This window comes from Macaca mulatta, chromosome 5 (assembly GCF_049350105.2).
Source record: "Macaca mulatta isolate MMU2019108-1 chromosome 5, T2T-MMU8v2.0, whole genome shotgun sequence".
NCBI classification, from domain to species: domain Eukaryota; kingdom Metazoa; phylum Chordata; class Mammalia; order Primates; family Cercopithecidae; genus Macaca; species Macaca mulatta.
Genome location: NC_133410.1, coordinates 95218843 through 95246052, shown reverse-complemented (window position 1 = coordinate 95246052; position 27210 = coordinate 95218843). Strand labels below are relative to the sequence as shown.

Here is a 27210-nt window from a genome sequence, read left to right as displayed (position 1 = left end):
ACTGGAAAATCTAGAAGAAATGGATAATTTCCTGGACACTTACACTCTTCCAAGACTAAACCAGGAAGAAGTTGAATCCCTGAATAGACCAATAGCAGGCTCTGAAATTGAGGCAACAATTAATAGCCTACCAACCAAAAAAAGTCCAGGACCAGATGGATTCACAGCTGAATTCTACCAGAGGTACAAGGAGGAGTTGGTACCATTCCTTCTGAAACTATTCCAATCAATAGAAAAAGAGGGAATCCTCCCTAACTCATTTTATGAGGCCAACATCATCCTGATACCAAAGCCTGGCAGAGACACAACAAAAAAAGAGAATTTTAGACCAATATCCCTGATGAACATCGATGCAAAAATCCTCAATAAAATACTGGCAAACCGGATTCAGCAACACATCAAAAAGCTTATCCACCATGATCAAGTGGGCTTCATCCCTGGGATGCAAGGCTGGTTCAACATTCGCAAATCAATAAACATAATCCAGCATATAAACAGAACCAAAGACAAGAACCACATGATTATCTCAATAGATGCAGAAGAGGCTTTTGACAAAATTCAACAGCCCTTCAGGCTAAAAACGCTCAATAAATTCGATATTGATGGAACGTACCTCAAAATAATAAGAGCTATTTATGACAAACCCACAGCCAATATCATACTGAATGGGCAAAAACTGGAAAAATTCCCTTTGAAAACTGGCACAAGACAGGGATGCCCTCTCTCACCACTCCTATTCAACATAGTGTTGGAAGTTCTGGCTAGGGCAATCAGGCAAGAGAAAGAAATCAAGGGTATTCAGTTAGGAAAAGAAGAAGTCAAATTGTCCCTGTTTGCAGATGACATGATTGTATATTTAGAAAACCCCATTGTCTCAGCCCAAAATCTCCTTAAGCTGATAAGCAACTTCAGCAAAGTCTCAGGATACAAAATTAATGTGCAAAAATCACAAGCATTCTTATACACTAGTAACAGACAAACAGAGAGCCAAATCAGGAATGAACTTCCATTCACAATTGCTTCAAAGAGAATCAAATACCTAGGAATCCAACTTACAAGGGATGTAAAGGACCTCTTCAAGGAGAACTACAAACCACTGCTCAGTGAAATAAAAGAGGACACAAACAAATGGAAGAACATACCATGCTCATGGATAGGAAGAATCAATATCGTGAAAATGGCCATACTGCCCAAGGTAATTTATAGATTCAATGCCATCCCCATCAAGCTACCAATGAGTTTCTTCACAGAATTGGAAAAAACTGCTTTAAAGATCATATGGAACCAAAAAAGAGCCCGCATCTCCAAGACAATCCTAAGTCAAAAGAACAAAGCTGGAGGCATCACGCTACCTGACTTCAAACTATACTACAAGGCTACAGTAACCAAAACAGCATGGTACTGGTACCAAAACAGAGATATAGACCAATGGAACAGAACAGAGTCCTCAGAAATAATACCACACATCTACAGCCATTTGATCTTTGACAAACCTGAGAAAAACAAGCAATGGGGAAAGGATTCCCTATTTAATAAATGGTGCTGAGAAAATTGGCTAGCCATAAGTAGAAAGCTGAAACTGGATCCTTTCCTTACTCCTTATATGAAAATTAATTCAAGATGCATTAGAGACTTAAATGTTAGACCTAATACCATAAAAATCCTAGAGGAAAACCTAGGTAGTACCATTCAGGACATAGGCATGGGCAAAGACTTCATGTCTAAAACACCAAAAGCAACGGCAGCAAAAGCCAAAATTGACAAATGGGATCTCATTAAACTAAAGAGCTTCTGCACAGCAAAAGAAACTACCATCAGAGTGAACAGGCAACCTACAGAATGGGAGAACATTTTTGCAATCTACTCATCTGACAAAGGGCTAATATCCAGAACCTACAAAGAACTCAAACAAATTTACAAGAAAAAAACAAACAACCCCATCAAAAAGTGGGCAAAGGATATGAACAGACATTTCTCAAAAGAAGACATTCATACAGCCAACAGACACATGAAAAAATGCTCATCATCACTGGCCATCAGAGAAATGCAAATCAAAACCACAATGAGATACCATCTCACACCAGTTAGAATGGCGATCATTAAAAAGTCAGGAAACAACAGGTGCTGGAGAGGATGTGGAGAAATAGGAACACTTTTACACTGTTGGTGGGATTGTAAACTAGTTCAACCATTATGGAAAACAGTATGGCGATTCCTCAAGGATCTAGAACTAGATGTACCATATGACCCAGCCATCCCATTACTGGGTATATACCCAAAGGATTATAAATTATGCCGCTATAAAGACACATACACACGTATGTTTATTGCAGCACTATTCACAATAGCAAAGACTTGGAATCAACCCAAATGTCCATCAGTGACAGACTGGATTAAGAAAATGTGGCACATATACACCATGGAATACTATGCAGCCATAAAAAAGGATGAGTTTGAGTCCTTTGTAGGGACTTGGATGCAGCTGGAATCCATCATTCTTAGCAAACTATCACAAGAACAGAAAACCAAACACCGCATGTTCTCACTCATAGGTGGGAACTGAACAATGAGATCACTCGGACTCAGGAAGGGGAACATCACACACCGGGGCCTATCATGGGGAGGGGGGAGGGGGGAGGGATTGCATTGGGAGTTATACCTGATGTAAATGACGAGTTGATGGGTGCAGCACAGCAACATGGCACAAGTATACATATGTAACAAACCTGCACGTTATGCACATGTACCCTACAACTTAAAGTATAATAATAATAAATAAATTTAAAAAAAAAGAAATTATTACAAGTGCAACTTTTTTTAAATAAAAATGCTGTATTAGCATGCAGAAAAAAAAAAACATAGACACTTTACAAACACTTGCCATTAATCATGTTTTCAATGAATCTTTACTATTTTAACTTTAACTTACCAACTTTTAAAACTAAACTTCTGAAGTTATTTTAAAATATAAAATGGTCAGTCAGTCAAAGAAACATCTGATATGTTTAGAGATAAAAAAATCACTGTCTCAATTCAGGGTGCTGACAATATACACAAGAATGGAAAATAAATATGAGGATGGTAATTGTTTATAAAGTGTAAATTTGACCTAATACAATTTATTTTTAACTATATCACCGTATAAAAATTAGGCATTATGTTCTTGGAAATATACTGTGGTTGTAGATAAATAATTTTGTGCTTTTTTTTGGTCCATTTGCTCATTTTCATTAGATAAGTTTTCTGTTTATATGATTCTATTTTCTATTTTTTGGCATACCAAGATCACATCTTTAATCTTTTCTTCCTTTGTTTAATTCTATTCATAGCATCTTTTTAGCTCATTCTTGACATGGTGCATTCTCAATCCGATGTTAACTCAAACCTTTTAAAAACTTACTTTCAAATTTACAAACACTTAACTGATCTGAAGCATGTTTTTACTCGAATAATCATCAGATTATTATCAAAAGTTGTGGCATTCTTCTTTGATACTATTGAGCATTTGGGGGCTGGGATATCTTCCAGAACCACTAGTCATAAATTTCTCACTTCATGTCTAGCTGTTCTTAACTAATCTAGTTTTACAGTGTGAGTCCCATAACTGTGTATTGTTGGTAACATGGGAAAATGCAAAACTAAAAAAAAACCACTAAAAATTTTTTTTTATCATTTAACATATTCACAGAAGAAGGTTCATCATTAATGATACATGATCTAAATTAAACCTGCAGGATTTTTCTCTAAAAATAATGTTGAACAATTTACAATTTATTTTAACATTCACCCCCTTGTATACAGGAGCTAATAGTAGCATTCGCTGGGGGAAAGGGATGAACAGGTTTGGTCTACCTTTCTATTTTTCCATGATTTTAAAGTACACTCACCTCCTCCAAAAGGTCCCCATATGACTCGGCGGATGGACTTCACCCAGTCTTCCATATCATTCTGGGTGCTTGCCATGAGGAGGTAGCTCTCATGATTTGCTGTCATCCGATCTCGATCGCCTCCTGTGAAAACACAGTAACACATGCAGCTGAGGTTGCATCCAGAGATTCCTCATCATCAGCCTACAGAGGAACCCCTGAAACAAAGACTGTGCCTAAGACAGCCCGTACTAAGTTCTACCCAATGAATTGAAATATTTACCATGGTTTCTGAGTGGAAAGAAAAATTTTAAAAAGGAGAGACTCTTATGTTTTCAGGAGAAAGCTGGAGAACAAATGTCATTTTCTAAACAAAGCCTGGGTTTTTTTTGTCCTAGCAACAACCCATAGGTCTGCATCAGTTCATAATCCAATCTATTCACTCGAAGCTGCTGAACAGGGAGAAATAGCAAAAACAAAATGAAAGACAGAGAAGACGGAAAAGTGGTCCACAGAGCTTGGCCTTTCATTTGAAGCAAGCATGAAACAGTCTGAGCTCTGCATAGTGCACACACACAGAGGCCACCAGGACATCGTGATTGGATATGGAAGTTACAGGAAAGAGTAAAGAGCCACATGCAACAACTTTGACCCAGAGGTTCTTCTTTATGCCTCTGTTCTGGAAGAGGAACCTCATCCCCTGAGATCACAACTTCAGGAAGGCAAACGAAGAGGAGGCAGGGAAGAAGACATGCCTGGACAGACACAAAGGCCAGATCAACACCCCCGATGGCTCTCGCACCTGAGGGTGAGCTTTAGGAAACTCTGGCAGTGCCTCTGCAAAACCTTGATGGTTTCTCTAGTATTTTTCCCCAAAGAACAACTCATGAACTTTAAAACCTTTATAATCTCTAATATCAACTTTGAAGTGCTAGACTTCCAAAGCATGTAATTGAATTTCTTAGAAGTCTTTTATAGCGCATTTAAGTTTCCCCAGTGAGTTAATTTTCCCACTTACAAAACAGGGATAACCATATTTGACCTTGAAACAGGTCTTGAGGCATGGTTTCGTTATACCTTTTATGTTTAAAGGAGTATTTCTGAAGACAAGTATCAGAGCCTGCACCCCTTCACTGTCTTTGAAAATAGTGGTGCTCACAGAAGGAATAATTAAAGAAATAGAATAGTATTTAACGGGATCCTGATAATATGTTAATATACTAACTTCTAAGGTACTCAAATATCTATCAACATTTAATTTTCATGCAGTGTTGTATACTTGATCCCTTGGGTTGAATTAATTCATATCTGAGTGTTTTGTTTGGTTAAGATGTTGTTTGTTTGTAAGTGGATCTAAATCCTTTCACAAGGAACTTGCAGGCTCCAGTTTACAACAGGCACCACACTCTCTGTTATTTCACACTCAATATGGTTCACACATAGTTCTGAAAGTTACAGGCATTAGAGTTTGTGACCTCTAAATTCTATATGAATGCTGTAGGTTGAGAAGGACAACTATTCTAGCATTGATATAAATTTTTGAAACAGGTGAAAAGTCAGAGAAGTGTGGTAATTTTAAGCCAACCAGTTGAACAGCCAGTATTGGTGCATTACATTTTAATACAACTAAATGGGAACAGAGGAAGGGCTCAAAAAATATATCAAATAGGTTTCCTAATGTTGACAACTCTTTTGAATAAACAAAACTAGCCTCTTCATATTATAGCAAACATCTCACTACTAGGGAAACCGTGATTCTTTTACATGTCTAGTTCCACTCTAGGTCGATCATCAGCGATCCCCAACCTTTTTGGCACCAGGGACCCGGTTTTGCGGAAGACATTGTTTCCACAAATGGGCTGGTGGTGGGGATGGTTTCGGAATGAAACTGCTCCACCTTAGATCATCAGGTGTTAGTTCGATTCTCATAAGGAGCGGGCAGCCTAGATCCCTCTCAGGAGCAGTTCATAATAGGGTTTGCTCCTATGAGAATCTAACGCTGCCACTGATCTGACAGGAGGGGTAACTCAGGCGGTAACGCTCACTTGCCCTTGGCTCACCTCCTGCTGTGTGGCCCAGGGGTTGGGGTCCCCTGCTTTAAACAACTTGTATCTGAAAAATCATAGATTTAGAAGGCAAAGAAAACCCACCTAGAATCACAGTTTTATCTTATATTAGCTGTTTGACTTCCAGGGAGTTATTTAACTTCTGGAAACTCAGTGATCTTTTTTTTAAAAAACATTTTGATTTTAAGTTCAGGGATACATGTTCAGGTTTGTTACACAGATAAACTTGTGTCATGGGGATTTGTTGTAGAGATTATTTCATCATCCAGGTATTAAGCCTAGTACCCATTATTTTTCCTGATTTTCTCCATCCTTCCACCCTCCACCCTCTGACAGGCCCCAGTCAGTGTGTGGTGTTCCCCTCTATTTGCCCATGTGTTCTCATTATTAAGCTCCCACTTATAAGTGAGATAACACAGTGTTTGGTTTTCTGTTCCTGTGGTAGTTTGCTAAGGATAATAGCCTCCGGCTCCATTCATGTCCCTGCAAAGAACATGATCTTGTTCTTTTTTTAATGGCTATATAGTGTTTCGTGGTGTATATGTAACACATTTTCTTTATCCAGTCTGTCATTTGATGGATATTTGGGTTGATTCCGTGTCTTCACTATTGTGAATAATGTTGAAATGGACATATGTGTGCATGTATCTTCATAATAGACTGCTTTATATTGCTTTGGGTATACACCCAGTAATGGGATTGCTCAGTCAGATGGTATTTCTGTCTTTAGGTCTTTGAGGAATCAACACACTGTCTTTGATGTGGTTGAACTAATTTATACGCCCACCAACAGTGTATAAGTGTTCCTGTTTCTCCACAACCTTGCCAGCATTTGTTATTATTATTTTTGAATTTTTAATAATAGCCATTCTGACTGGTGTGGAAAGGCATCTTACTATGGTTTTGATTTGCATTTCTCTAATGATCAGTGGTTTTGAGCTTTTTTTCATATGATTGTTTGCCACATGTATGTCTTCTTTTGAAAAGTGTCTGTTCATGTCCTTTGACCACTTTTTAATGGGGTTGTGTTTTTCTTGTGAATCATTTAATTTCCTCATAGATGCTGGATATTGGAACTTTGTCAGATGCATGCAAAAATTTTTTCCCATTCTGTAGGCTGTCTGTTCACTCTGTTGGTAGTTTCCTTTGCTGTGCAGAAGCTCTTTGGTTTAATTAGATCCCATTTGTCAATATTTGCTTTCCTTGCAATTGCTTTTGGCATTTTCATCATGAAATCTTCACCTGTGCCTATGTCCTGAATGGTATTGCCTAGGTTGTCTTCGAGGGTTTTCACAGTTTTGAGTTTTACATTTAAGTCTTTAATCCCTCTGGAGTTGATTTTTGTGTATGGTATAAGGAAGGAGTCTGAAACTCAGTCATCTTGATTATGCTTTATAAATCATTACACATACTTAGTCAATTTTTGTGAGAATTCAACAAAATAAAGTACATAAAAATACTAGCACTATGTTAGGCAAAAGTAGAAACGTAAATATTAAATTTATGTCATTTAATTATCTCTCACCCTTACCTATGCAAAAAGTAAATAAATCGATCCCAGAGATATTACATCTAATAAGTGAGAACAATTAGTCAATAGTAACGGGGATAGTATAAAAGCGTTATTTTTCTTGATACACATATGCACACCAATACACATTAAAATTACATACTGCACATGTAAATATACCGTACATTAATATGCATATACTTGGCTGTATGACATATAAGTGGTAGAAGTAACTAAATGGCACAATAAAAAGATGCTTCATTTGGCATAGTGCAGTTCTAACAATTAATTTTGTATTCTGATCCTCTTATATCACAGTATTGAGCCCAAAATATTATCATTTTGAAATCAGAATATTGTAATTATTGTCTTTGCCTGAAGGATGCTTAACAATTCACAGAGCAATATCCTGCTGTGTCACTCCAGGCCTAGTAATTAGAGTGAGTGGCAGCCGCTACAGTGTGTATCTGCCTGAAAGCAGAAGAAAAATAATGATATGCACAACTGGCCATTATCCCCTGACTTTTCATTTGATGCTTTATCTCTGCCAATGGTGCTGCATGTCTGACGCTGAATCTCATTTAGACTGCCAATCACAGATACAAAATCCCATCTGTGAATTTCATCTATGGATCTAGATCTTCATTCCTCATTTTAATAGCAAGGGGTGGGGCATGATTTAGAAAAACATTTTGTATGATTCTTCGTGTAAATATAGACTTATTACTAAAGGTGTGACTAAACAATTATATAGATATAATTTCTATAGATATGAACTACATACTCTGTACTAAAAATAGGTGATTTCTAACTGAAAGTGCCATCTGTTCTAATGCATAACCCCTCGGTTCTAAGAGCCTGGCACTACCTTGCAAGTGAAGGGGCTTAAAAATAACCTACCAAAGATATGATTTGATAAATGAATAAACTCGGAATTTTGACTTTCAATCATGTGGCTCAAGATTCACTCTCTTCCTTAGCCCTTTATGAGACTTAATGATCCGTTTAACCATTTCGAATAAAAAATTCTTTCAAGAGGTGAAATTTTAAAAAGCAATGTTGAGATCTAATTATCACTGGAATGGTGAGAGTTTCCCAGTCTTCAATCCATATGTAATATGTGTGTGTATTATATCACATTATATTCATATTATGTTAACCAGCATACATTCTACTTTCTTCATTTCTGCATGGACATAAGTATCTTATGCAGTTGTAATCTTTTAAATACTACTACTTTAAATGACACTAGATTTGTTCACATTTTAAAGAACACATGTCAGAAAGTAGTATACAACTTTTAGATGTTAACTCTTGTTGGTAGCAATGCTTTAGTGTTGCTGTTAACACATCAAGCATTTATGATTTTGTTAACTAAGTTGACCACATCATTCAATTTTACTTGTTTATATCTAATTGAAGGTATTTGTACATTTTATTGAGATATTCTATATATTTGGATTTGACATAAATTTTTCTTTCTTAAAAATAAAATAGGTCCTCTTAAATAGATGCTTGACATGATCAACTTTTATAAAAATTAAAGTTAGATTAAGAAAAGCTTAATGAATTTAATAGACTAAGAAATGCATAATCAAAAATTAAAAGGTAGGGTAAAGAAATCAATATAAAAAAATGCTCTTATAACTTCAAGGGTGAACTGTTTCCTCATTCCCAACTGCAAATCAGTTGCAAACTAGACTATTGTGCTATCCATTTTATTATAGACTATAGAAAAATATTTTAATCTTCTAAATAGAGTTAATAATTTTCAATCATACAGCTATAAGATCTTATTTATTTTTTTTAAGTATTAAGTATTACTTTCCCCAAACTTAGTCTGGGACTTTATTCGTAGTGGAACTCTAGTGATAAATTGCAAGAATAAAAGTACATTCTGAAGTATATCAGTGGGAAATTACTGAGAGAAAAAATATTTCTTCCCTTTTATGGTGATCGATACTTGAAAAACAAGCAGAGTTATGTGGAGCACAAGCAACAAATTACAGGCATCTATGGATACTGCCACTTCTTAATAAATAACAACAAAAATCATAAAATAGCACACGATTCACAAAATAAAGCTGGAGAACAAATTGTCCTCACATTCAATATTGTATTTAACTTTTTCATATATAGAGATTTTACTACCTGAAAATTGAAGAGTTTTGGTATGATTTGTTAAAGTGATTTTTTTTACACGTATTTCTTCCCCAAGGGTAATTTCAAAAATATCAGCATGGTAAAATTTCAACGCATTTTGTCAATGGAAAAGTTGACAAAATGTATTTGTCTACAATAATATATTTGAATATTTAAAAATCTGTAAATCAAAAAATCAGAATTAATTAAGGTCCCAGTGACAGTAATTATCATTTCATTTGTAGTCGGTACCACACAACAAACACATTACTAAATGTTATCTTCAATTGTTATAAAATTAATTCTACATTTTGATTTCCTCAGTACATACTATAATACTGTTTTACATATTTCTTATATCCCCTACTAGGTCATAATCTGTTTGTAAGAAGAAATTATTCTATAATACGCAGCTAGTTTATGTTTAAGTTCAAAGTAGCTATAAATGAATACTTATTAACCAATTATAAATTGATTGGTATTTATTAATTATAATAAGTTTCTAAAAATTAAATTTGGAAATGATTTGTTGAGAGTCTGTCTCTTTGGTTATAGATATATAAAGAATTGACTTAAAAATTCTACATTCTACAAATTACTACTGACTTGCCTTTCCTCAAACTTTATTGTGAAAATGTCTAAAATGGGAACAGTAAGTAAAAATTCTGCCTTGCAAAAATGATTTGTTGAGAGTCTGTCTCTTTGGTTATAGATATATAAAGAATTGACTTAAAAATTCTACATTCTACAAATTACTACTGACTTGTCTTTCCTCAAACTTTACTGTGAAAATGTCTAAAATGGGAACAGTAAGTAAAAATTCTGCCTTGCTCAAACTGAAAACACAAATACATGCATATAAAAAGTATAGTGCTGGGCACAGTGGCTCAGGGCTGGGCATGGTGGTTTATGCCTGTAATCCCAGCACTTTGGGAGGCCAAGGTGGGTGGATCATTTGGGGTTAGAAGTTTGAGACCAGCCTGAACAACATGGTGAAACCCTGTCTCTACTGAAAATATAAAAATTAGCCGGATGTGTTGGCACATGCCTGTAATCCCAGCTACTCAGGAGGCTGAGGCATGAGAATCACTTGAACCCAGAAGGTGGAGGTTGCAGTGAGCCGAGATCATGCCACTGCACTCCAGCCTAGGTGACAGAGTGAGACTCAGTCTCACACACACACACATACACACACACACAAAAGTATTGAGCCAGCCATGGTGGCTCATGCCTGTAATTCCAGAACTTTGGGAGGCCAAGGTAAGAGAATCGCTTCATAAGCGAAGGAGAAATAAAATCCTTTACAGACAAGCAAATGCTGAGAGATTTTGTCACCACCAGGCCTACATTACAAGAGCTTCTGAAGGAAGCACTAACTATGGAAAGGAAAAACTGGTACCAGCCACTGCAAAAACATACCAAATTGTAAAGACCATTGACTCTATGAAGAAACCGCATCAATTGATGGGCAAAATAACCAGCTAGCATCATAATGGCAGGATCAAATTCACACATAACAATATTAAACTTAAATCTAAACGGGCTAAATGCCACAATTAAAAGACACAGACTGGCAAATTGGATAGAGTCAAGACCCATTGGTGTGTTGTATTCAGGAGACCCATCTCATGTGCAAAGATACACATAGGCTCAAAATAAAGGGATGGAGGAATATTTAACAAGCAAGTGGAAAGCAAAAGGAAGTAGTTGCAATCCTAGTCTCAAATTAAACAGACTTTAAACCAACAAAGATCAAAAAAGACAAAGCAGGGCATTACATAATGGTAAAGGGATCAATGCAACAAGAAGAGCTAACTATCATAAATATATATGCATTCAATACAGGAGCACCTAGATTCATAAAGCAAGTTTTCAGAGACCTACAAAGAGACTTAGACTGCCACACAATAATAATGGGAGACGTTAACACCCCACTGTGAATATTAGACAGATCAACGAGACAGAAAATTAACAAGGATATTCAGGACTTAAACTCAGCTCTGGACCAAGCGGACCTAATACACATCTACAGAACTCTCCACTCCAAATAAACAGAATATACATTCTTCTCAGCACCACATCACACTTATTTTAAAATCAACCACATAATTGGAAGTCAAACACTCCTCAGCAAGTGCAAAAGAACATAAATCATAACAGTTTCCCAAAACACAGTGCAATCAAATTAGAATTCGGGATTAAGAAACTCACTCAAAACCACACAACTACATGGAAACTGAACAACTTGCTCCTGAATGGCTACTGAGTACATAATAAAATTAAGGCAGCAATAAATAAGTTCTTTCAAACCAATGAGAACAAAGACAAAATATACCAGAATCTCTGGGACATAGATAAAGTAGTGTTTAGAGGGAAATTTATAACACCAAATGCCCACAGGAGAAAGTGGGAATCATCTAAAATCAACATCCTAACATCACAATGAAAAGAACGAGAGAAGAAAGGGCAAACAAATTCAAAAGCCAGCAAAAGACAGGAGATAACTAAGATCAGAGCAGAACGGAATGAGATAGAAACATGAAAAACCCTTCAAAAAATCAATGAATCCAGGAGTTGTTTCTTTGAAAAGATCAACAAAATAGATAGATTGCTCCCAGACTAACAAAGAAGAAAAGAAAGAAGAATCAAATAGACACAATAAAAAATGATAAAGGGGATATCACCACTGACCCCATAGAAATACAAACTACCATCAGAGAATACTATAAACACCTTTATGCAATAAACTAGAAAATCTGGAAGAAATGAATAAACATTCATTTGTATGGACACATACACCCTCCCAAGACTAAGCCAGAAAGAAGTCAAATCCCTGAATAGATCAATAACAAGTTTTGAAATTGAGGTAGTAATTAATAGCCTACCAACCAAAAAAAAGCCCAGGACCAGACAGACTCACAGTCAAATTATACCACAGGTACAAAGAGGAGCTGGTACCCTTCCTTCTGCAACTATTCCAAACAACAGAAAAAGAGGGACTCCTCCCTAACTTTTTATGAGACAAGCATCATCTTGTTACCAAAACCTGGCAGAGACACACACACCCACATACACAAAATTTCAGGCCAATATCCCTGATGAACATTGATGTGAAAATACTCAACAAAATACTGGCAAACTGAATCCAGTAGCACATCAAAAAGCTTATCCACCACAATCAAGTTGGCTTCATCCCTGGGATGCAAGGCTGGTTCAACATATGCAAATCAATAAACATAACCCATCACATAAACAGAATCAATGACAAAAACCACATGATTATCTCAATGGATGCAGAAAAGGCCTTCAATAAAATTCAACACCCCTTCATGCTAAAAACTCTCAATACACTAGGTATTGATGGAACATAGCTCAAAATAATAAGAGCTATTTATGACAAGCGCACAGCCAATATCATACTGAATGGGAAAAAGCTGGAAGCATTCCCTTTGAAAACCAGCACAAGACAAGGATGCCCTCTCTCACCACTTCTATTCAACATAGTATTGGAAGTTCTGGCTAGGGTAATCAGGCAAAAGGCAGAGAAAGAAATAAAGGGCATTCAAATAGGAAAAGAGGAAGTCAAATTACCTCTGTTTGCAGATGACATGATTGTATATTTAGAAAACCTGATTGCCTCAGCCCAAAATCTCTTTAAGCTGATAAGCAACTTCAGCAAAGTCTCAGGATGCAAAATCAATGTAAAAAAAAAATCACAAGCATTCCTATACATCAATAATAAACAAACAGAGAGCCAAATCATGGGTGAACTCCCATTCACAATTTCTACAAAGAGAATAAAATACCTAAGAATCCAACTTACAAGGGATGTGAAGGACCTCTTCAAGGAGAACTACAAACCACTGCTCAAGGAATTAAGAGAGGACACAACAAATGGAAAAAACATTCCATGCTCATGGATAGGAAGCATCGGTATCGTGAAAATGGCCACACTTTCCAAAGTAATTTACAGACTCAATGCTATCCCCATCAAGCTACTATTGACTTTTTGCACAGAATTAGAAAAAAACTACTTTGAATTTCATATGGACCCAAAAAAGAGCTCATATAGCCAAGACAATCCTAAGAAAAAAGAACAAAGCTGGAAACATCACACTACCTGACTTCAAACTATACTACAAGGCTACAGCAACCAAAACAGCATGGTACTGGTACCAAACAGATGTATAGACCAATGGAACAAAACAGAGGCCTCAGAAATAATGCCTCACATCTACAACCATCTGATCTTTGGCAAACCTGACAAAAACAAGCAATGGGCAAAGGATTCCCTATTTAATAAATTGTGTTGGTAAAACTGGTTAGCCATATGCAGAAAACTGAAACCAGACCCCTGTCTTACACCTTATACAAAAATTAACTCAAGATGGATTAAAGACTTAAACATAAGACCTAAAACCATAAAAACCCTGGAAGAAAACCTAGGCAATATCATTCAGTATATAGGTAGGCTTCCTGAATAAAACAACAAAAGCAATGGCAACAAATGCAAAAATTGACAAATGGGATCTAATTAAACTAAAGAGTTTCTGCACAGCAGAAGAACCTATCATCAGAGTGAACAGGCAGCCTACAGAATGGGAGACAATTTTTGCAATCTATCCATCTGATGAAGGGCTAATATCTAGAAACTACAAGGAACGTAAATAAACTTACAAGAAAAAAAAAACTATCAAAAAGTGAGCAAAGGACATGAACAGACACTGCTCAAAAGAAGACATTTATGCAGCCAACAAACATATGAAAAACGATCATCATCACTGGTCATTAGAGAAATGCAAATCAAAACCGCAATGAGATATCATCTCACACCAGTTAGAATGGCGATCATTAAAAGTCAGGAAACAACAGATGCTGGAGAGGATGTAGAGAAATAGGAATAATTTTACACTGTTGGTGGGAGTGTAAATTAGTTCAACCATTGTGGAAGACAATGTGGCAATTCCTCCAGGATCTAGAACCAGAAATGCCATTTGACCCAGCAACCCCATTACTGGGTATATACCCAAAGGATTATAAATCATTTTACTATAAAGACACATGCACACGTATGTTTATTGCAGTACTATTCACAATAGGAAAGACTTGGAACCAACCCAAATGCCCATCAATGATAGACTAGATTAAGAAAATGTGGCACATATACACCATGGAATACTATGCACCCATAAAAAGGATGAGTTCATGTGCTTTGCAGGGACCTAGATGAAGCTGGAACATCATTCTCAGCAAACTAACAAAGGAATAGAAAATCAAACACTACATGTTCTCACTCATAAGTGGAAGTTGAACAATGAGAACATGAATACAGGGAGGGGAACATCACACACTGGGGACTGTTGGGGCATGAGGGGTTAGAGGAGGGATAGCATTAGGAGAAATACCTAATGTAGATGACAGGTTAATGGGTGCAGCACACCACCATGGCATGTGTTTACCTATGTAACAAACCTGCACGTTCTGCACATGTATCCCAGAACTTAAAGTGTAAATAACTAAATAAATAAGAAAGTGATGACTGATTTCTCTTTCAAGTAAATATTGACTTTTATTTTGGTCATGTTTTAAAAAAAGTATAATTGTGGTACATTTATTTTTCAGTGATTCATGAAACTTAAAATCTCAAATAGGCTAAGTTTATATTTCACTATCTTTCACATTTCTTGGACTTACTCCTTCGAAAGTGTGCTATTTGTGCTGAGCATGTCAAAGAATGATATAATTTATTATGTTTTGAATAATTGTTTCCCAGATTGCACTGGGAAGTTAACAGGATCTCAATTTAAGTCCAACAGTATATTCTGACTTTCACTTTTGTCAGAGGTTCAGAATCTAGGTACTTCCTTCACAGCATGTAATTACATTCTTCTGATAGAATCTTCCAAGAAATAAAGGTAGAACATTTTCTTGGCAGAGCCAAAGTATCTAGAATTTATGTCCTCTTCTAATTTAGTTTAGTATAGGTTGGGAGATGCGTGAATTCAAAGTATCTGATTGACATAGGAGGAAGGCTGCTATGAGAGATGGTATTTATATTCAGATCAGTGTTACTCCACCAATGCTGATACAGACTAGAATTACAAGAGAAAGCAAACCCTGATGCAATAATCCACAACATGTAGCAAATGGAATACCACTTCTTTAGGAGCAAGACAGGGAGTTTGTTGACTTACAAATGAACCTAAAACTAAAGGCATATTCTGTCCGGATGTCCCCTAACAGTATGGTTGACTTGAATACTGAGGAAAATTGGTAAGAAGTATAGGAATTCCTAATGGTCATGAAAGTTAAAAACAAGAAGTTCTCAATTATGTTGATAAAGGGACAAAGATTCTTCATATAGAGGAATAAATGTGAAATTATATTGAACTTTATACTCCCTGTAAACATGGTGATAAACCCTCTATTGCAGGGTTACTCAAACTGTGATGAAAACTTCAGTCCGTATGTCTAAGATGACAGCAAATAACCTTGGCAGTACCTGGAAACTTGTTAGAAATGGGAATTCTTGGACCTCATTCCACACTAACTGAACAAAACTGTCAATGGGCTCCTGCAATCTGTGCTTTTAAGATGCCTGCTGGGTGATTCTGATGCATCAGAAAGATTAAGAACCACTACTCTTGTAAGATAATTCGCTATAGCAGGTAGAGGCTATAAATTTTTGAATTCATGTATTTCAGCCACACTCATCTTATTAGCTTGTATTCATGTCTTATTCTTTCAGTGACAGCCACTCAGCCAGAAAGTACTAAGCTTTAAAGCTATGGATCATATAATTTATCTAATTGCCTATTTGCATTGTAAATGATTAACCCTGCAACTAGTTCTGCAAGGACATGTCATTCAAGTTGAGATAACTGAGTCTGGCAAATTACTGAGCCTCATGCATTAAAGATACCATACTTATATCAAAGCAAACATTAAGGTATTTCTCTTTGCATTGGAATACAGATTAATTATACCTCTTTCCCTGATGCCCAGAGTTTGATGAGTTAAATAGGACATTGAATTCAGAGAGACATGCCACTTTTGAAATCTGGATTAAAATGTTCAAATCCATTTTTAAAATTCCCTCAGATCTTACTCATTTTATTGTTTATTAATATTACAAATCTGCAAGACTCATAATATCAGATGACAGTTGCTGGGTGATCTACAGTTTACAAATTACTTTTATATCCTTTGATTCACTTGGTTTTTACAAGAAACCTAGGAGGTAAAGCAGAACATTCATTCATTTATTCAATACATTTATTGAACACCTGTTGTTATGCCAGTCACTATTCTAGTTCTGAGGATACAGCAGTGAATAAAACAAAGGCAGGAGTTTAGGGGAGAGGTCTAGACCAAAGGCATACATTTGGAAGTCACCAATGAGATGATATTTAAAGACAGGGACCTAATGAGGTCCCCAGATAATACTGTAGCTATGTTGAAGAAAATTTAGTAAGCTAAAAAAGGAAACAAGAGAGGCTAAATGAAAATGACAATCAACAAGTCAAATGCTATTGAGAAGTAAATAAGATGAAAAGTGTGTGAATATAGACTACTAGATTAGGGAAAATGGAGGTCATTAGATTAGGCAACATGTAGATAACTGGATTAGGGAATGAGGAAGTTTTTTGAACAACCTTGCAAGAGCTGTTTCAATCTACCAGATCAGCACAAATGAAATTCTGCCTGGAATGTGTTCATAAGATTATGGAGGGAAACAAACAGAAAGGGCCAGTCCAAACAAATCTTTCAGGCATTTTAATGTATTAAGGAGTAGAGAAATAGGGGCAGCAATGGCTGGATGGGTGAGTTGTGGTACAAGGAGGTTTAAAATGAGAAATATTAAAGAATGTTTATATGTTCATGGGAATTACTCATTGGAGAGGGAAAAACTGATAATTTAGGAGAGATGAGGTTTAAAGATTCATCCATAGTTTTTTTAAAGCTATGCAAAAAAATTCTCACTCTTCTCAGGATCTTTAATAAGGTTTAACAATCCATATAATTGATTTCACCCCAAAGTATGTTACTTTAAAAACACAGAAAACATCTAGAAAAGAATCATTGAAAGAAAGTAAAATAGCATCGAGCAGGTTTCTTTACAACTCTACCTGGGGGCAAAATAAGGAAGGAAGGTGGTTAAACTCAAATCATTTTCAAAGTTAAATTTTACTATTTTTATTTTTAAACAAGTTTCAATATTTACTGAATAAGAGATCATTGGCAACTTTATTTATCTGGAACAACTTTCTTCATACAGTGTCTCTTAGTGTTAACTGCTATGGATGCTAATTACCCAATTTTACATAGCAGCAATTTTAGAGAATGTGTTTGGGTATACACAAAAGAACTGATATTTTCAAATAAAAAACTATGATAGATAGCACAAAACTAAATTATTCCACCCAATGAATGACAACTAGTGATTATTGCAGTAGTGTAAAAATAAGAAAAACTCTGATTTGGGCTTAAATTTTTTTATCTTAAGCAATTACAATTGGCTTGTAATCAAAAACAGCTTAACTGTCCATTGTGCTTTGTTTCCCACAGTTTATGTCTGAATTTTCTGGATTTTGTGAGCTCCAGTGTATACATGTGGGAGAGCAGGATGTGAAATTTGTCTTATGGGACTGGAATTCAAACTCCGCCATTCAGATAAAGGCATGCTGCTTCATAGAACACACAACATTTGTATAATGTTTCAAATACCTAGTATGGAGAAAAATATTAGTATTTCAGGACCATTATCACTTCCACACCTAAGGATACTTGGGGATATTTTCTTAACTCATTTGATATAAACATATTTCAAATCAACTATGATTTCATCAAGTAAACTCTTCTTTTAACATATATTGAAAATAATGTTCACCCTGTTAATTCTTGAATCTATGTCTAGAATTAGGGGGTCTCACTTAATTCTGATGGGTCTCACCCATTCCAATTACAAGTATTTTAAGACCCTACAAAAGGAGTGGAGGCCAGAAGGCCACAGGTTATTTCCAAACTGACTGTAGACACAGAAGTTCCTATAAAGAATGTTAACCTGTATCTGCTTCTTAATACAAATGCTTGTATACTAATTGTAGGTAATATTAAGTGGATAAAAATCTGAATTTCCTCCTTAAAACTGTGACTCCCAATAATCATTTGCAGGTGGCTAAAACCGTACTGTTGTAGTCTTATGTTTAAAAATGACAACAAATGAGAATAATTTAGAGAATCATCACGAAGCTGAAAAATCTTAAACCATTTCAGCAACTCGTTTCCACCTCTCAAAATAGTCGGCAATGAGTTCCCAAACCTTAAAAAATGGTGACTGTCCTTAGCAAAATAAGGCACAGGGTCTTCAATGTTCTCATAAATACCCACTTATCAATAAATACGGTAAAACTTTTAAAAGTCACCCATTTTTTACATAAAATTGAGAAAACTGATTAGAAATGAAAACTTTAAAATTAAAGAGAAAGGCAAGCTGAAGCGTCTGGAAAATATTGCCAGGACTTTTTCATTGTTTTAATTTTTTTTGTTTTTTTTTTTTTGGTTATGTGTTATTGATGGCAGTGGCCGCTCCAGACAGCCTGCCACTGCCATCATGTGTGTTGTAGCAGGGAGGCGCTGCCAGAGCTGCACAAGCCGGCAGGAGCCAGGGACAAGTGAAGCCTGGGACAAGTGGAAGCCCCACCCCATTCGAGTTAGGGCGGGAGCTCCCCAGGTTTCACCGCAGCCACCCAAACCAGGCTGCAGACCCAGGCCTCTTGCTCCGTGGAGCAGGCAGGAGCCCCGCTCTCCTGGGTGCAGCTGCAGCCATCCAAACTGCAGCTGCAGACACAGGCATTGCTGCACTCTTGAGGACCCGGGAAGGCCCTCCTGCCCTCACAGGCTCGGAAATGCCTGCCCCCGCTGCCTGGCTTCTCCCTGCTGTCTGTGTCCACTCCGATCTCAGAGCAAAGTCAGGGTGGAGCAGGGTACCATGAAAGGCAGCGGGAGGCAGATTCCTGGACCGAAGGGCGCGGGTCCTGGGTGAGGCCCCACCTTCAAGCCAGGGATGACCGGAAGGCTGGGGGCCAGGTTGCCAGTCTCACCGAGGGACAGGAGTGGGAACTTGTGAAGCCTTTTCTGGGCTGCTCATGGCAGCTCATGGACCAGTTGCGTACACTTCCAACCCTCTGAGGCCCATGAAACCCCTGGGCTCAGTCAGAGCTGAGCAGATGATGGGATGACCTGCCTGCAGAGAGGAGCTCCTCTCTCTGCTGATAGCAGGAGTTGTAGTGCGAACAGCTGCAGAGAGGAGCAACACACTCCAGGGACTCCACTCTTCTGAGAACTGCTGACATGACGGGACGACCTGTCTGCAGAGAGGAGCTTCCCACTCCAGGTTCTCCTCTCTGCTAGGAGCTGAACACTCGTTGGGACACCCTGACTGTGGAAAGGAGCTACCTGCTGTGCGTCTATTGTGAGCTGCTCTGTTGCTCAAAAAAGCTCCTCTTCATTTTGCTCGCCCTCCACTTGTCTGAGTTCTTGGTCGCAGGACAAGAACTTGGAACCTGCTGAATGGCAGAGCTAAAAGAGCTACAACACAGGGCTGAAACATACCCCTTAGCTTTCCACGTTGCAGGCAAAGAGGAGAAAAGAACTGTGGTCCCTCGGGGAGCTCAGACTTGGGAGATCCCCAGGCCACTGCTGTGACTGCCTTTTTGGGGTCCTGTGGTGCCTGGTGTTTTCAAGCTTCTGGGCACCACTGCGTTCGCCGGTGCCAGCCAGAGAAGTTGCTTGCAGTGCACCTGGTCCAGCTGCAGCCTTGCTGAGAGCCAGTACCTGTGCCGGCAGCTGGAGCTGCTGGTCCCGCTGCAGCAGCCAGTGTGTCTGACCATGCAGTGGCCGGACCCCACGCTCACTCACACACTCCATGTCTGACTCTCCCTTGGCAGGCGTGGGATCCAGGCCAGTCAGCTGAGTGCAGCCTGCCAGGCCAAGTAGGAGGAAAAAGCCCAGCGGGCCTGTGCAACTCAGGCAAAGGTGCCACCAGCCAGAGGTTTCAGGCCAGAAAAGCGACACCCCAAGGATCCTGTAACATGATCTTTCATATCTAGTACAAATAACTAATTATTTGAATTCTTATAGCTCTACAATTTTCTAGACACCCTCACTAAATTAAAATTTGATCTTTCCTGCTGATAGATTGATGCTGTGCATTTCATAATTTTAAATTAAAGAGTAATCAGAATCCACAAGTCAATTCAACCTAGCATTCAATCATTAATTAACACTTAATGAACACCCATGGATTTATGTAGCAGTATTAGAAGTCGGTAAACCAGTCGCTGTTTGGAGGCATCTTCTTTGATTCATATGTAATTACCAACCTAAATTTGGCTAAACTCCGAATACGGATTGACAATTCGACAGGCATATTGCTAAACTAAAGGCAACATTCCTTGGATAAGATTCTTATTACCCAGTAAGACGTGATAGAATATTTGGTTAAATATAATGTAAGAAAAGCCACCAAAGAGGGAATAGATATGTGCAATCTTTCTTAATCTTATCTGATGGGGAGGAACGTGTTTACACACATAGATACACACACCACAAATTAAAAAAAAAAAAAAAGAAAACCCATATAAATCCAGTTATTTACTGAAGTTTGTAGTTGAAAGCAAGTTTAAATCAAGGTCACTGTGTTTCTCTATGGTACACTCTGCAAACACCTCAAAGTTAGCAGGTTCAGTATTTTAGATAATGAAAAACCCTAAGCCCACTCAGAATACCTCAAGGAAGCAAGATTTAAACCTTTAACTTCAAAATCAGACCTGGAAGTATAGTCAGATAAGCTGAATTAAGTAAAACCCAAGATATTTCTTGGCTAAATGATTAGTGAATTGGAATTATTTGGCTCCATTCATTACTTATTATTCTTTAACATGTCCACTAGCTAGACCTAAAGCATATTGAAACTCAGGTAGGGATGACCCTTGATGGTTTACAACATCCTGAGCATTAAAACTAATTTGTTTCCATTAAGGCTTTCTTTCTTTCTTTCTTTCTTTCTTTCTTTCTTTCTTTCTTTCTTTCTTTCTTTCTTTCTTTCTTTCTTTCTTTCTTTCTTTCTTTCTTTCTGTCTTTCTTTCTGTCTTTCTTTCTGTCTTTCTCTTTCTTTTCTTTCTTCCTTTCTTTCTTTCTTTCTCTTTCTTTTCTTTCTTTCTTTCTTTCTCTTTCTTTCTTTCTTTCTCTTTCTTTCTCTCTCTTTCTTTCTCTCTCTTTCTTTCTTTCTTTCTTTCTTTCTTTCTTTCTTTCTTTCTTTCTTTCTTTCTTTCTTTCTTTCTTTCTTTCTTTCTTTCTTTCTTTCTTCCTCTCTCTCTCTCTCTCTTTCTTTTATATCTGAGAAAGCTTTTTGTTAGGTAAACAGTTCTTGATACTATCTGTATTTACTTCCCTGACTCCCTTGCTCTGGGATTGTCTGCGGCTGGCTCTGTATTTTGACCAAAACTCACTACTCTTCAGAAGACTTTTCTACAGGGAACTCTTATTCAGAGTTCTACCATTGTCTCTTAGACTGGAAAAACTCCTTCACTATTATTAGAACCATTATTATTACACTTTAGTAAGTAATCCCTTTGGAGAGAAGCCCCCTTTGTTGAGTGTGTCATCTTTTTCAGTTGGGACTCTGATACAGTTAAATTTGCATAAATGACATAAATGTACCTTTTTAATTACAACATTCTCCTCATTCCTAGAAGCCTAAATATCTAGCAACTTCAGTGCAAAGGAAAAACATAATAACTTACAACTAGTTTAATGCTACACCTTCTTAAATTTTATATACTTTCAAGACTGCCAAGGCACTGTGATGAGTACAGAAAGAATATATATTTTCTATCCACCAGGACCCTGTGATCTTATTAAGGAGACAAACCACGAAATGAGGAAGATGACAAAGAAGACATGAACTGAGCAGAGTCAGGTGTAATTATTTATGATACAGAGGTAAGAAGTATCATCTGCTAAGAAAACAGAAAATAAATATTGACTTATGTTATCAGGGAGGATGTTTTGAAAGCAGGGGAATTTGAAAAGTGTTTTGATAAATAGTCCCAAAGTCGAGATGGTGGTGTAGATGGGGAGAGGAATATGAGCACATGTGAGGATTATGTGCTTGAAGACCTAGCTCAAGTGTCTCTTCTGCAGTGTAGCTTTTTCAAGTTGAGTCGGTTTCCACCTGCTCTGAACTTCCTCCAGCTTACGTCCAAGCTCTGAGAGGGTTGCCAAAAGAATTCTCTTTTGCCCCTTTTTCCGATTCTTATTTTGCTCTTCTTGTATATTGCCACCTTTTTCCAGGCTCACTGCTTGCAAGTAACTCTCCACTATTAGAGGATCCGCAATACAGGGAGAGTAGCAGCAAGGCATCATTTTTGGGATCAGTTCATCTTAAACAACACTATATTGGCAGGCACCCAACTAATGAACAGCCATGGATACAATGGTAATTAAGACACAATTCTTATCCATAAGTAATCTACTGTCTAATGAGGGAATAAACAAGCATATAAATCTCCAATTTCTAATCCCAATATAAGCAAGGTCATTCTGGGTAAGTAAAACACTTACACATACACACATACACATATAAGCACATATGTACACACATACACACAGATGCTCACACATGTGTGCACCTTTGCTGGTAATTATGTATCAGCCAACAATTCATTTGCAGAGGAGCTAACCCAAAAGAGAAAATGTGTCATGTTGAAGTCATTCAAGAAATCAGTTTCAAAAAGAGGATGAAGTGCATAATCCCTGATAAATGTCAAGACAATACGTCTTTTCCTGTGGATATGTCTCCTTAGGTTTTGTAAAGTGATTCAGATGAGAAAAATATATTTGAACATTTTAATAAATATAAAATTTTAAATAAAATGAACTAGATATGTTTGGCTATTTATTCTTAAGTTGGCAGTTACAGGAAAGCCAAATGGTAAGGTGACCACAGGAGGGCTTTCCCTTTTCTTGGAACCTAAAAACATACTAACACTAGGAACATATTAACAACTACAAAGGGGGAAACAGCATTTGAAACTCTGATATGGGAGCTCAGAGTTCAGCTGAGGCTGAGTCCTTATTTCATAGCTAGATGTCTGAACAAGCAAGATTTCATGTAAATCAGATTATTTTTCCCTGCATTTTGCTTCTAACGAAGATGAAATGAATCAATTAGTTCCTTCCATAGTCAGTCTCCATTTTTACTAATGTCTTCCCTTCTGCCAGAATTTAAACTTTTTCCCTTCTTTAAAATAGAAATAATGAAAATGTCTCCCTGATTTACAAATAGAGTGAACTAACAAGTGAGAGGAATCTGCCTAAGATATGAGCTCCTGTTTAAATATAAAAAGATCTCTTCTTTTTGTCTTTCATCCCTCTCTTCATGTAATTTTGTTCATAAGTCAACCTATTACTGACTTCCATGATGCTAATAACTACATTGCCAAATCTTATGATTATTTAAAAAAATCTTAAAAGCTAGTAATGATGAAATTTGGAGATCTATTATTTATTTATGTGAAATATGGGTCAATATAGTGATTTTTGTTTCACTATAATTTTCAGGCATCTTTTGTTCTTAGTTTATGTTAGCTTGTAAAGCTAAAGCTAGGATAGTACAAAATTCAATAGCACCAAAATACTCGGTAATCAAGATAAATAATATTTTTATAATGTTAAAAACAAGTTATCACAGAAAATTCATAATGAGCAAAATATCAGAATTAAGATGGAATCACTATTACTGATTTTTTCTTTTGCTTTAAGCTCCAGTATCACCATGACTGATCCTGGCCTTTTTCATTTGAATATTATCAACCCTAACTAGTACCTTCTTTTTCAACCCCATTTCCGCCAAGTAAGCACACCATCTCCAGCCATATGACATGGGTGACCCCGTTTATTTGACTATAAGGAACAACAGAGTGTTATAAGCAGCTTCCTAATGTGAGTGGTGGGTTTAATTATGCTGGAAAAACCTACAATGTGTACTTTGTATGCTACAGTGGTTGCCATAATTCTGAAATATTTATCATAGGTTTTTACTCTTTTCCATGAGAAGAGTGAAAACTTTTAATAAATGTCTGCATATTCTCTCTTTATTATAAGACACCTGCATTTTACTGCTCCTTCACTAAACAATGTTGTTAGCCTCCAGCTCCAGGTTAAATACAGCTTAGCAGTGACCTTGGTGCCAAGAAAAAATGAGCTGATGGTTTTATTTCAGCTCCTTCTTGGCAGATGTCCAGTGTTCTAATTGGTACCCAGGTGACAGTGCCACGAACAAACCAAGGTGAAACAACTATGAAAAGTAACCCAAGTGCACAATTTGAGATCATCCACATACTTGAAACCAAGCATGTAAGGCTTTTTTTTGCCTTGCATCATTAAATATGGGGGTGGGAGAAACTGACTGCTTCTGACAGTCCTACTATGCAATTTATTATCATTTAAGGTAAAGTGCTCTTCATATGCATTTAGGAGTAAGGTGCAACAATAAATTAATGTGCAACAGAAGCTTAGGGAGAAGACTGATGCTCAATGGAAAACAAATGCAAGGAAATTCTCTTTCCACACAGAGCTTGTGGAAGCATGGTTCTTCATTCACTTGCAGACATTTTCAGGGAAACTTACTGAGCAAATTGCACAGTGCTGTTTTCCAAAAAGGAAGGAAAAATAGGAACAAGAGAAGAAAGGATGAATGAAGTAAGAAACATGGGGAAGTGAGTATATGGTGTGAACATTGATATAGTATGTAAGAGTTTATTATCACAATTTTTCATGTCAAAAAACAGATTGTCTTTTCTGAAAGTATAAGAAGATTTGAAAACAATCTCTTGTGCTTAAATGGGATAATGTATATAATATGCCTAGCTTAGTGGCTGGCCCATATGACCTGAAAAAATGCTGGTTAGTAAATCACCTCGCACCCTTCTTTCTCCTCTTTTCAGTAATGTAAAACAAATAATACTTTGCCTTTAGAAAAATAACATTTCCAATACAGTGGAAAGGCATCCTTTCTTAGATTTTGACCCTATCTGTACCTCTATATCCAGACTTCTCTAGTTTTTTTTTTTTTTGTAATGGAAGAAAAAAGCAAATTAAATGTAATTCAAATTGCTTTGAGCATATTAAATTAAATTAAATACCAAGTAACCAATCTTGTAAAGTCTTTTGTCCCCTGAGCATGACGTTAGGTTTCATTCTACAATTAAAGGCAACAATCGCATTTGTAATTTGTTTTTTATACCAGTCTGTTTTTGGGTTTTGTGATATGACAAAGATCATTCACCAACAAAATGCATTTACTTGCAAATTTTAATTCAGCAGATATTTAATAATGCCTGAACAAGAGCACTTTTAGTAGTTTAGCTTCATATAAATTGCCACTTAAGTAACTGTAACAAATCATTTGTTTTGCATATTTTCGCTTTCTTTCTAATTATTTCATCCAATAAAAAAACAAAAAAAATTGGTAAATCCTTGGTATTTCATTTCTGGATACCATATTAGGTAATACAAATATTTCATTCACAGGTAATACAAATTATTATTCACCAAAAAATAATTTTCAGTTTTGAATGTTGCACATTCTCAAAGGCATATTGCATTAAAAATTGGTAGTAATGTGAGTAACACTTTAAATCTTGTCAAATTTCATTTAGTAACATTTCTCAAAGACGTTTGATATAGTTTGTATATTTGTCTCTGCCGAGATCACATCCTGAATTGCAATCCCCAATGTTGGAGGTGGGACCTGCGTGGGAAGTGTTTCAATAATGGGGGCAGATATCTGACAACTTGGTGCTGTTACCATGATAGTGAGTTCTCAAAAAAAAAAAATGTAGTTATTTAAAAGTGTGTTGCACCTTCCACTCCATCGCCCCACCCCCTCACTCCTGCTTTCACCATGTAAACTGCCTGCTCCTGGTTCACTTTCTGCCATGAGTAAAAGCTCCCTGAGGCCTCCTTAGAAGCAGATGCTGCTATGCTTTCTGTATAGCCTGCAGGATCATGAGCCAATTAAACCTCTTTTCTTATAAATTATCCAGTCTCAGGTATTTCTTCCAGCAATGCAAGAATGGCCTAATACAACATTCTTGGAAAAATAGGCTTCATGGCCTAACTAGAGATTGCGCCTGATCAAAAATCATCCAGAATGAAATACATGTGAAAAACCATAGGCTGACACAAGATAAACAGTTTCTTTTTTTTCCCCCCTCTCTGCAGGACTTCCCAAAGTCTTCATATTTAGAAATGTTAAAACTCAAGAAAGGACAATATACAGAGACTCCCTTATATATTTCCGTATGAAACTTTTCTTTGCAAATCATCTTAAGAAACTTGTGCTTTATGGAATATACTTTGGGAAATATTGATTTTCATGCCAGTCACCATATGACACTGATGTCTGCAGTGCACATAAAAATTATCTGAGGGAAGATTTTAAACAATTGGGGTGCCTGGGTCCAATTCAGATCAAGTGAATCAGAATCTCTAAGGACACAGCCTAGAAAATTATATATTTTTTAAAGCTCTAAGGTAATTTTAGTGTTTTAAATATCCT

The 27210-nt window shown here is 36.8% G+C and overlaps 1 protein-coding gene across 8 annotated transcripts in view; it reads right to left on the bottom strand.

The window, feature by feature from the left end:
• The window catches only part of ARHGAP24 (Rho GTPase activating protein 24), a 528054-nt gene that overhangs the window by 76498 nt on the left and 424346 nt on the right, over positions 1-27210 (bottom strand). For all 8 annotated transcript variants that reach the window (XM_002804123.4, XM_028848595.2, XM_078001956.1 and 5 more), the window contains one exon: positions 3888-4010. In XM_002804123.4, the coding sequence (XP_002804169.1) occupies positions 3888-4010 (123 nt within the window). The remainder of the gene's footprint in view (positions 1-3887; positions 4011-27210) is intronic.